Genomic DNA, 12,394 nt, shown 5'->3' with positions numbered 1-12,394 from the left:
GTTTCTAAAGTGCAAAACTGTATGTTATGCAACTGCATAAAAACAGGCCTGCACGTCATCCAGCCAACCAACTCAAGCCCAACTCCTCCAACCATCTCCGCACACACATACTCACTCACACACTCCCTTACACTTGCTTTGACTACTCAAGTGTATGTGTGTATGCTGGAGAGTAGTGTACCACCCCTTGTGTTATTACTTAACATGGTGTCATAGTAGGTGGAGCCACCGCAATCATATCACACTGTGGGCATGTGTGATGTTGGAAAGTTGGGGGTGATAAAGAGGAGTTGTGGGGAGGTTTGTTTTGGTATATCTACAAAAGTGGCATTTTACAGCTGCCTGTGTTAAAGATCTACTCCAGGGATTCACACAACAGTGCAAAGGTAATCAGCCAAGTCACTGTGCCACCACTGCTGCAGCGGACACATCACGCGAGCTATAACACCTTGCATCCTCATCACCAACACAATGCACGTGTCAACCAACTTTCTAGTACAGCATCTACACGTCACTGTAGCATAGCAGAGGTGAAACTCTATAGTCTTCTTTTCTGTGGTGAAACAGATTCATTTCTAGCTTGACACTAACAGCCAGGGAAGCAAAAAAAATTTTTGTTGTTTTTTTTGAGGTTGCTTAAATTATTCAAAGAGCGGCAATCCTGGCTCACTACAGCTACCTGAACTATACTCCATCCCAGTTATCACTTCAGGGACAATGTCATCGCATCGCTCTATTACAGATGGCCTGGCTGAATGGATAGATTTGATATGGGCATTCAAGGGGTACTTGGATGCAGCTGAAAAATGTCTCCATCTGGTGTCGCTTTGGCAACTATTTGACTAGTAGGTAGACTAGAATTGTGCTGTTATTACATAACAGCAAGTGTGAATGCGATAATGTGTAATTACTGATGCATAATGCAAAAACTAAAGATGTCACTGAAGTTAGTGAAAAACCTGTTAATTTTCAAGTGGTGAAAACTAAGATGTGTTGTGGATTAGGCATGATGTTGTCAAAGTTTTAGGGGGATCTAGTGGCAATTTAACAGAGCAATTTTCATTTTTTGAACTGCTCAGAGCATTGGTGAAGCTTATTCAAATTATGGTATAGAATTGTAATTTCATTAAGGTATGATTGTCTTTGGTGTGTAGAAAAAAACAGCATAATCCTACTATCACCACCATTGCACAGTGAATAAACCACAGTTTTTATAAAGCATCTCTGGATGTGTCTCCTTCTGACAGAGGACACTGCAGCAGCTCATTCCAGCAGCTAGCAGACGTGCTCCATTCTTTCCAATCTGATTAAGTATGAAAGAAATTGAAAGAATGAAAAAATGAAGTGATAAAAAAAATGCAGAGAGAGGAATGCTTTCTTAAAGATTAAAAAGAGGAAGGAGGTGGGAAGTTGTATTGAGCAGACATATTAGGTAAATGTTACTTGTGGAAATTGAACCCATGACTTCCAAAGCCATAGTCCTGTCCCATTAACACTAGGCAACTTCCTACAACATGCATATATAAATGGGAAAAGATAAAACTTTTCTATTGGGAAGAAGATTCATTCTATATTAGGGCACATGGAGATGTCATGGGAAAATATTGAATATTTGACAATAATGCTATGAAGAACTAAAGAAGATTAAAAATTATTTGCAGAAAATAATGATTAAATGTCATCTAATCACAGAATTATTATGTTTGAATGTTGCATCAACCATTTGCCGCTAATTATTGAAACTTAGCTACTACAGCAAATGTTTTTGCAAATTTTCTCCACATTGGTTTGGAACCATGTAGGCTTTGTCTTACTTATGCAGTTTTTCAGAATTTGCTCAATGCAGCACAGCTGAAGGCCATAAAGTAAACAAAGATACTGTTCTCTGTATGGCCTTTCTTTTTTTAAAAAAAAAAACCAACTGAAACCAACTATGATCATTTAGATAGTAATAAACAGACGCTGCTGGTTGAAGAACTCTGCAGGGAGCAATCATGTAACTTGACAGTGTGAATGTAATCAGCTTCAATAAAAAGGTGAAGTTTCACTATAAATTTAAGTAAAACTTGCTGGTTTCAAAGCAACATAGATCAGAGTTACATGTAGGAGCATCTCTATTTGTACATGGCTGTTGTGAGACCCTGTCACAGAGGTACGGACTGAAAGTAATCAGTACAATATGGCTGCAATGTACCGGACACTGGAAGTTGGTGCAAACAGCAAGAGAATCCGCAAGGCATGATGGGGAGCTCCACCCACCAATGCCTAACAGGCTACTACTGAGTTGACTTGATGTAACAGGGTTACTCCTCTTTCTTTTCTACATAAGTTGCAAAAGTCTTTGTTGATACTAACTATGCTGATGTTTACAACAGCAACAGACTCTGCTGCAGCTCCCAGCTCGAGCAATTAGCGCAATCATGCAACTTGACACAGCGTGAATGGAATCAGCTTCAATAAAACATGAAATGTGCTGGTTTCAAACCAGCACAGACAAAGATATGTAGGAACTTCTCCATGTGCACATGGCTGTAATGAGACTCTTCCACAAAGGTACAGACAGAAGGTTGTCAGTATTAATAGGGCTGCCATGTACCGAACAATGGAAACTGGTGCAAACCTCTAAACTCTGTTGAAGCACTTTGCAGCTCATTGTGCAAAAACTGACCAATGGCTGAACTGAATTTTTTCAGTGTCCAATACACATTTGCTTTGAAGGCTTGACATCCAATCACAAGTTATTTTTACAAAATGCTAAATATCTCAAAAACTACAAAAGTTCACCATGGCAAAAGTCAGAATTTAAGAGTACCGGAGATTAATGTTTGAATGGCTGAAGTGGCACAAACGGTTAAAGAGGAGTTAAGTGCCGAAAGAGAAAAACAGGAAAACAATTTAATGCGATGAATCGCATTCACACTGAAAAGCTTTGATGGAGATGCTACATGGGCACGTTAATTTAATTTAATGTGGACAGAGATAGAAGTTAAGCAACAATTTTTAAGATTTTAAGATTAATTGTCAAAATAACATTCTGAAAACAACTGAAGGCATGTTTTAAAAGGGAATTGCTACCAATTTTCCAGTAAATATGAAGAAAACTCAGGCCTCCAGATTCTGTGGTTGTTGCACCACTGCGGTTATTTTCCGATTTGCAATGCTGTTACACGTGCTTTGGGATTTCCATGAAAAGCAAAGTACACATCTCAGGGGGTTTGCACTGACATAACTGATATGAATGCATGTGAGCAGTCCCCTGTGGCTCCACAGCTTTGTAAAGCTTCAGATTAATTACATGCCGGGGGTATAGACAGACTGAATGGAGATATAATCGTAGAAGCTGTTTAACAGCATTTTGTGAAGTGCAGGTTTGGCTCAGACTTTGCTGAAGTTGACTGCGCTCTAACGATCCATACTAAACACAAGCCAGTGAGGAAACTGGGAAGGACAAACATGCAGATTATTATATACTTGTAAATATGACAAAAAAAAATACCCAAACCTAAAGCTATATCTTCTGGGCTATATTACAAAAACAAAGACTTTTTGTGTCTTTTAAAACTGGATGCATCGAATGTGCTAGTGAATTAAATGACAAATTAAGTGACAAAATCAATGCTAATATGCGATACTTAATAGGCTGTGTCCAGTTTTACAACAAAAATATCCTTGTGTTTAATTGTGAGTTTGTAAATTTACAGTAAATATCTTCATATCCTGCATTAGTTTAGTGTTGGTTGTACACATCAGCAAAAATCAACACAACGCATGATGCGATATGCTGGTGAGTGTGAGAGACAGTTTACACGCTAATTTTACCAGATAATGACTTTTCTGATTTGAAATTTCTTAAATACCATTTAAAATATTTAGTTGGTCTTTTGGTTAACTTGCACTATTGTTAAAGTATTCATCTTTCATTTCTTGCAGATACAATGGTTGTGTGTAGTGTTCTCTGCTTTGCCCCCTCTATAGAAGTCTGCCAGAAACACACACAGATGTTCACTTGACAATAAAAACTTCTTGCTAGTGTGATAATATGGTTTAAAAGGCAAGTATATTTCTGGCCTTAATATACATCAGAAACAAATGCTCTTCAGTCTATATATGAAAAAAAAAAGTTTAATAATGAAATTGGGGCACTGTGACTGTACAATGGTTGGAGTTGCAGAAATATGAAAGCCTTGTGGTTGTCAGGTGTTTACACAAAAGAGAAAATTGGCTTTCATTTTCTTCAGGCCAACTAATAACACAAGAAAGGTTATTTGAAAAACAGAATTATAAAAGGGAAAATGTACAAGGTTTGCAGTGAAACAACTGGATCAGCCCACTGGGCAGAGATCCTCCTCTTTTCTGGGTACAGTCCTTGGTAAGAGTCATCTCTGTTTTGCCATGATGCTCTCTGCAGCAGTGTGATGTGCTGCTGCTATACAACAGCGTACTGCTGATATAGCAGGTCCCGGATCTTATAGTAGTCGTCACACAGGCAGCCTTCCAGACCGATGCGTCCGGCCTCCGTCTGTACAAAAAGAGCATGAAGATGCAGAGGTCATTTCAGTCCTCCAGCAACAAGATTGCACCTTTGCACACAGATAAACAAAGCTTCTGCAGCAGACTGCTGCCCTGTAGAATAACTGAAATATGTTGCGGTTTCCTTTCCCAAATAACTGGAACTTAACCACTAAATCTGCACCAAGAAGTCCCATTTAAATAGCACACAAACACACTCATACACTCCTTGAGCAAACTCAGTTCTTTTTGATTTCATTTTCTGGGTTGCATCTATTTTAAGTTCTTGTCAATTATGCAGTTTGTTGTTAGTATCTTGGCTCTCTCCCTCCATATACTTTTACTTTAATTGTTAAGTCTTTCCTGTGATTCTTTTTCTTTTTTTACTCTTTTATCTGAGGTGAGCTGTTGTCATATGCCACTGGGGTTTCATATCCTGCTTCGGCAGCCTGTATTTGATTTTCTTTATGATGAATATTCCACTTTGTGCTGTGTGGGTATGTTATTTAATATGTGTGCACAAATGTTTAAGCCTTGAAGAAAAGGCTCTTTTCAAGTCTGTCTTATGACAATAATCGGTCTATATGAGCTTAGAAAGAGAGTTTCTTGCAGTAATTAGTAATTATTCCTGGTGTTGATACAAACCCTAATTAACAGAGACAGGAAGATGCTGCTTCATTCATACAGCCTATAGCTGAAGCCTGTGATTCTCTAAACTCCAGACTGAAGTGCTGTGTTCTTCAGCATCTTCAACAGCTTGTTTGGTGAACATAGAGCCCACTTTAATCAAAATGCACAATCCATCATAAGAAAAAGGGAAAAGTTCAATGGGTTGCACTTCACTATAGTACTAGCATGTCTCACAGGGACACTTTTCATCTGTGCATCTGATTGTACACAGTCCATAAAATCAAAAGATAACAGACACCAATGTCATTAGAGAAGTATTCATCTCAGTTGCTAGTGTTGAGAAATGATTTTCTGTAGCCAATCTTTAAAATTTGTTTGTAAGCCCCTGAAAAAAATAACAGTAATTATTCTGGAATGAATTTAGGTCGTTTTTATGAAAACCATCCAATCATGTACATATATCTACTATTCCAAGTCTTTCATACATGATAATTGCTCTGAATAAATATGTAATCAAACCAGAAGCTAAGCATTCTTACTGCGAGATTTTTGCTGAAGAAAAAGGAAAAGAGAAATATATTTTAGAAATCTGGTGGCACATTTCTTCTGTGCTTGCCACTTTTCATGTTTTTGTGGTTAATGCTGCAGGAACCTCATGAGAAACACGCTCTGTGAGCCAGAGGGAAGGACAACTCACCCTGCGGACAGCCACCATGTTGTTGCATACCAGCACTCCTCCCACAAACTCAGCCTGGATGCCCTCTCTCAGCAGGACCTGCTTGAAGTCAGACAGGCGAGGCTCGTTGATGAAAACAGACTGATGCCCTGGAATCTACAAAGAGGGGAAAATAGCTCTAGTCACACAGTTTCTCAAAGAGGCTTCTTTTAACGCTGTTTCTGGACAGAGGCAATCAGAATCACATGGAAATCCCTGCTGACTTGTTCAGTCTGGGCTACTTGGACAAAAAGATGGAAATAACACAGCAGTCATAATTGTGCTGGATAATTTTGGTTGCTTAACATGAACCAATTCAGGACTCCACTTGTTAAAAGTTCAAAGAAAGTCCATGGGAACATGTTATAGACAAACACTTCTCCATGTCTCACCTTAGTCAGGAGCTACCACAGCAATTACTGCAGTGTTTCTCAATTCCAGTCCTCAGCCCCGTGCCCTGCATGTTTTAGATATGTTCCTCCTCCAAAGCACCTGAGTCAGATTATTGAACTTCCTTATCAAGGTAGGGTTGCCTATAAAACATGCATGGCAGGGGGTCCTGAGGACTGGAATTGAGAAACACTGAATTATTGGATGTTTAAAGTCAACCGTTTCTCTCACTATGCCCTTTTCTATGTAATATGGATGACAACAAAAACTCTGCAAATACAGTTACCTTTAAAAACAATATGTAAAAAAAAAGTATCTACAAAAATAAAAGGCACTAAGCGGCCTCTTTTAGCCAACCAGTTGGAACTGGTATAGCTAAGTGGAATAGCATTCCTGATGCAAATCAACAATTATGTGTCTTTAAAAAAGCAATTTTTTTTTAATCTTTCTTTTATCAGTCTAAACATTACAAATCTGTTTAGTTTTTTTCTTTCCCAGATCATTAGGTTGGATACAAATATGATGTTTTTAAAAGTAACCAGGCTGATTGTTTTTTTTTGTTTTGTTTTTTTTTTTTAACAATTACAACATGCCTTAAGTTAAACACACATCACAATTCTGTGCTAGAGGAGATTGATTATAAACACAGAGTGTTATTTTGACATTATAATGTTTTGTACATCACTTCATGGCTGCAGACCTACAGCCAGTTACCTGGGTCTGATTTGAAATAAATCGAATTTGAGCTGTTCAGATTGCCAAAAAAGTAAGAAAAATGCAGGATAAAGTAGTCCAAAATGTGTTTTCACATTTTTCAGGTCTAATCTTGAACAGAAATTTAAGTTGTGTATTTTTACATAAGATTTAGGGACATTACTTGTTTGGTAGAGGCTATAATATTGTATACAACTCGAACTAAATTAAAAAAAATAAATAAATAAAAATATGAGTTTGAAACAAGTATCTTAACTAAATGAACCATTTTGCATTTTTCTTTTGCTTAACAGTTATGCGGCAGATTAACTATTTAAATGGAAGAGAAATACACTCAATGGTCCTACAACTACAATAAAGTAAATATCCAATAAAGGGGATATTTAGGTTTACTAACTAAAAATATACTATATATATATATATATATATATATATATATATATATATATATATACTAAGACTCAAGTGATAATCTACAGTCTGTTCTACACTCATTCAGCAGATTCTTTTCTCCAAAGCTACTTAAATCTGAGACGGAAAACAACACAAGCCAGAAATCAAGCAAAACGGGACATCATAATGTCATAAATACGGGACACAAGTTGTAGTCCGACTGCTGCTGAGTCCAGATGGACATTTATGCTGCTGTGTAGTGCTAGAGGTCTTGATAGTAAAGGCATAATTTTAACAAATTTCTAAACCGTTAAGTTTCTGCTCCCCACCTCATTTGGAGGTAACGGCTCTAGAGTGGGAATGACATCGCTTTCCTCGGAGAACTCCTTTTCATCTTCTCCAAAAAGTGTCTTCATGGCGCGCTGTGCTGCCACTGCCGTAGCGTTGTGGTCGATGTCGAGATCTGGAGCGACGTCCATGGGCATCTCGCTGTCTTCCATTTCGTCTTTTACACCCTCCTCCAGCATTACACCCGTATCCACCTTCACTACACGCATGTCCAACACGCCTTCGATCCATGCCAGCTCCGTGTCTTTGGCCTTGCAGAACTGCAGCGAACTCACCAAGGAGTCTTTCAACCTCACCTTAACCATAAGAAAACAAGAGAGAAGAAACAGGACTTCATATACAGGAGATTTTAAAGTAAAAAAAAAAAAAAAAAGATATATGACAAGAAAAACTATATGGAACCTTTTACATTGAAAGACACCTAAGCTAAAAGAAGCAGGATTTACTGGCAGACCTGGTAGATGTGTGTCTCACTGGTGGCATCCACAGTTTCTTGCAGCTTGGGTGTGTAAACTTTAATGTCCTTGCTGAAAGCCTTGCATGACTCAGCCAGGTCCAGACTGGCTTCTGGTGGCCCATTAACAATCACCAACTGTCTGGGCTTCATCTGATTAATAATCTTTTTTATAGAGTCGCCATCAGAACGGCCTTCGTAGTCTATGTACATCACCTTTGCCCTGCAAAGCATTAAAGACAGAGTTAAACTTCTGGATGATGCTTCCTAACTTAATCTGGTTAAGAATCAAGGCAATATTTCTTGTCATAGCTGGAGTTTATCCAGAAAATACATTCTTATGTGAATTTAAATCTGCAGCTAATAAAGATCACTGACCTTATTTCAAGATTTTCTATACTTGAGATACATTTAGTTGGGAAAACAGACAGATCCTGATCCATTGGTTCATCTCCATTAGTCAACCCAGACTCCAGTTTGCTCTTCTCCTCTTCAGTGGCTTGCAGTTCAGGAACCAGAAACTCCTCAAGCCTTGAAAAGCACAACACTGGTTAATTTATAAACGCAAAGAATTGGGTTCCAGCTTTTTATATACACTGAAATCAATCAGCATTACCTGATGATTTCTCCATACTCATCCCATTTGATTCTCTCTTCGTGTGACGGAAACATTGGATATGACTTTTTGGCTTGTTTGAAGAAGCTGCCTTTTCGGCTCCCCTCGCCCTTCATCATCAAATCATGGTGTTTGGTTTTCACCACAGCTGGCTGATCCAGATCATCATCCATATCGCTGTCATCACTGGAATCAACGTCCACCCTGCACATCCCAAAAGAAAATTACAATGACATACGGTTTGTATTACAGTTGACATTTCATTTCATTTACTGGTAAGTGACTTTGAAAAAAAGATACTTTTTAAATGAAGTTCTTGCATTTTTTTTTAACCTTAGCCTATTTTCCCATTCATGAGAAAGATCACCCATAATGCCTGGTCGATCGCTTAAATGGTTTGTAAAACAGCCATTTCAGGTAGTATTTTACAAAACATGTGCACTTGTCAACTATAGAAACAAGAATTTTGGTATTATAATGCAGTTTTTTACTTACTCTTTTGCTTGTTCAAGTTTTTTAGCTGCTTCTTTCTTTATTTTCTCCTTTTCCAGATATTCGTCCAGCTCCTTGCCTTCAAGTTTCACTCTTTTCCTGACCTGCCTCAACAAGAGTAAAAGCATGAATATGGTGTAAATGATAAATTCAGCATTTTTGTATGAAAGTATCCGCTCTCTCTGAGAAATAAAAATCTTTTGGGATGCTCATCTGACCTCCAGATCCAGCATCTTCTCTCCAGGGTTGTCGATAAGGTAACGTGCTAATGTTCCAGGTGTGGTGCGGTAGGTTAAGATGATGGAATTTTTTGGGTTTTGACACCATTGGATAAAAAGTTCTCTGGAAAAACCAGATTCAAGGTCTGGCTGGCTACAAAGCACCACTTTTGGACTGGGCACCCGGGCCAGGTCCGCTAAACTGTGGCACAATGTCAAGTGGCGAAACTGGAAGGGATTGTTCCTCTTGTCCTCAAAACACCTCATGAGCTTGTCACTCATCCACTCCACCTATAGAGAATCAATAATTAATAATGATAACTATGTAAAAGGCAGCCTGTAGCGTAATACTGTTATTTGCCATCATGTCTCTTTACAAACACTAAGATTAATTCATGTTTTATTTCTGACAAGTAAAACTAGATTTCTTCTCATGTGTGAAAAGCCGTAATTTATACCTGGGATTTAGAGAATTCCACCACATTGTAGCTGACATTGTTGAGCAGAGCGAGGGGGTAAACTCCCAGCCCAGCATCCTTTGTTCTCCAAATCTGGTCCAGGAGTTGAGCCAGTTCCAGCACTCGGCCAGCTGTATCCACAGCAATAAGAACGTTCCCATCACCTCGCAGGGTCTCCATGACATTAGCTTTGGGAAAGAAAGAATGAAAGAAAGATGGAAGGAAATTAAATGAAATGAAAGGAAAGAAAAAATGAATTAAAAAAAAAAAAAATGTTTTAATGCATTTCACGCTTTCTAACACCATCAGAGTGAACAGGCAAATATACAAGTTCAGACACCAGCAGTTTCATGATTAACCTGTCTTCAAGCTATAAATCTATCAAGCTATAAATTCAATTTACAATGCCAACAAAAATACAAAGCTCTGTAAATATTACTTACTTAGCAGGAGCTCATCTCTTTGTTTGCGACGTGGTTGGACATACGTAGCATTGAAGGAATCTGTGATAAGTAAAGATGGACGGCTAATGCTCTCCAACGTGCATCCATTGAGGTGGCTAAAAAACAGATCAAAACAGCATTCAAACTAAGAAATAAACTACCAGCCATTTCTAAACTAACCATTTTATGTGCATGTTTTCTTTACACTTACATTTCTCTTTTGTGGTTGAAATCTACAGCATATACAATCTCCTCCTCTCCATCCTTGACAATTTTCCAAATGGTACCGCCAATCATGTGTCCAGCTGGAATAGGAGTGATGGAAAGGCCATGGCCTTTTCCTGCAGGAATAAACAAAACAAAATCTTCTTATATAGCCTCTATACTACTGTTTCTCCTGATACACAATAGCCTGCAGTGAATTTACCTTTTAGATTTACAATCTGAGAGTATTTGAGCTGCTGGATTTTATCAAAAGCACTATCCACATCGTCAAGGGTGAAGAGTGTGAAATCTTCACTGTTGTTTCGAGACTAAAGGAGGTGGAAGCAAAGGGCACTTAGAAGAAATATAAATAGTATTTGCACCAAAAATCTATCCTAATATGTATTATCTCAGCAAATATTTGATCCCATGCCACCATCCAACAGTACCTGATATAAATCATACATGAACATCTGACCCATCTTGTAGACAGGAATAGTGGCGTAGATTGTACAGTTAAGACCTAGTTTGCCCACTGCATAAGGTAAGGCTCCAAGGTGAATGGGGTCCGGGTGGGAGAGAAGAACCGCATCGACCTGGTGAACATATCTGTAGGGAAAATAGAAAAGCAATTGAATGAGCAATTAAATAAGATATTTTCCAAAAAATAAAGAATACTGATAAATGCTGACCACAGTGATCTCTGTGCTAACATGTTGATTTTGAGGCACTGACCAAAGTGTAATTATGATATTGATCTCCATTGAGAAGCTGTTTTTAATATTCAGTGCCTGTGCCAAAAGCTGTTTTTCCAAATAAATACAAAAGATGATGAGTAACAACACTGGGGCGGCTGTAGTTCAGGAGGAAGAGCAGTTGTCCTTCAACTGGTAAGTTGGGGGATCGATTCCAGGCTTCCCCTGAAATGCCGAAGTGTCCTAGGGCAAGACACTGAACCCCAAACTGCCCCCCGATGTGCCTATCGGGGTATGAGTGTGTTGAGTGAGTGTGAAGCGCTTTGAGTGGTCTGTATGACTAGAAAAGCGCTATAGAAGTACAAGTCCATTTACCATTTACCAACACTCACCGCTTCATGGCATCGATAATGTCCATAGAGAAGTTCTCGTCCCAGCCACAGTCCAAGAGGAAGCGAAATTCATCCACTTGCAGCAGGTAACAGAGGGCAGACTCCTCCTGAACCCCTGACACGGCTGTCAGCTTGATAATGGAAGTCATTTTCCGTTGTTGCTCTGAAAGAAAAGCAAGGCTGTTATGTATGTTATGTTGACATGAATGCAAAATCCTCAAAAATACCAACTTCTGCTTCTATTTGTCTTCTAATGCGACTGCGCAAAGAACTCATTCATTTCAATTACTCATTGTCCTACATGGCTTTAAACTGGCTTTTATTAAATAATTTGTAATATAAAGTTGCATTATTCTGAATTATTTCAAATTAATTTGTTAAATGAAATGTTAATTTAGTGCATTTTGGTGGCTAATCGCAGCTAGCACATTACCCGGCAATGCCTACATTAGCATGCTAGCTTCTTGTTAACTCTGAGATATGTAAATAGAATAAGAAACGTAAACCTTACCATTAAATCCAAGACAATAGAAATTATCTTTCGTTGAAATGAAAAAACAGTAAAGTTGCGGGTTTAATTAATTCCAACATCAAGACGTAGTTACGAATTTTGAACTCAGACTTGATTGGCAGACATGTTTGCCGCTGCATCACGTGTCAAAGGGCAAAGGAATGTACCATGTATAGTTATGTTATGGTTAGATCATTTAATGTGAAAACACC

At 38.4% G+C, this 12,394-nt stretch overlaps 1 protein-coding gene across 1 annotated transcript; it reads right to left on the bottom strand.

Annotated features, from left to right (window-relative positions):
* Positions 1-4,141: 4,141 nt before the first annotated feature.
* On the bottom strand, positions 4,142-12,315 carry cpsf2 (cleavage and polyadenylation specific factor 2). Its single transcript, XM_079255750.1, has 15 exons — positions 12,183-12,315; positions 11,672-11,834; positions 11,034-11,193; positions 10,808-10,913; positions 10,592-10,721; positions 10,381-10,496; positions 9,938-10,125; positions 9,480-9,770; positions 9,265-9,365; positions 8,770-8,973; positions 8,532-8,684; positions 8,154-8,376; positions 7,681-7,995; positions 5,837-5,971; positions 4,142-4,519 (listed from the first exon to the last, which is right to left on the bottom strand). The coding sequence occupies exons 2-15, from the start codon at positions 11,818-11,820 to the stop codon at positions 4,427-4,429; spliced, it is 2,364 nt and encodes a 787-aa protein (XP_079111876.1). The 5' UTR covers positions 11,821-11,834; positions 12,183-12,315; the 3' UTR covers positions 4,142-4,426.
* Positions 12,316-12,394: the final 79 nt, after the last annotated feature.

Source organism: Telmatherina bonti, assembly GCF_933228915.1.
Source record: "Telmatherina bonti genome assembly, chromosome: 16".
Classification (NCBI taxonomy): Eukaryota; Metazoa; Chordata; class Actinopteri; order Atheriniformes; family Telmatherinidae; genus Telmatherina; species Telmatherina bonti.
The sequence above is the reverse complement of the archived record's forward strand: the minus strand, read 5'-3'. Positions and strand labels throughout refer to the sequence as shown.

What these genes read in the sequence shown, in the direction of transcription:
- cpsf2 (XM_079255750.1), bottom strand. Translation starts at nt 11,820, where the DNA reads ATGACTTCCATTATCAAGCTGACAGCCGTGTCAGGGGTTCAGGAGGAG. An exon ending in TCATGTATGATTTATATCAG is followed by an intron (nt 10,914 to 11,033) that starts GTACTGTTGGAT and finishes CACCTCCTTTAG; the next exon opens with TCTCGAAACAACAGTGAAGA. An exon ending in TGGAATTCTCTAAATCCCAG is followed by an intron (nt 9,771 to 9,937) that starts GTATAAATTACG and finishes GATTCTCTATAG; the next exon opens with GTGGAGTGGATGAGTGACAA.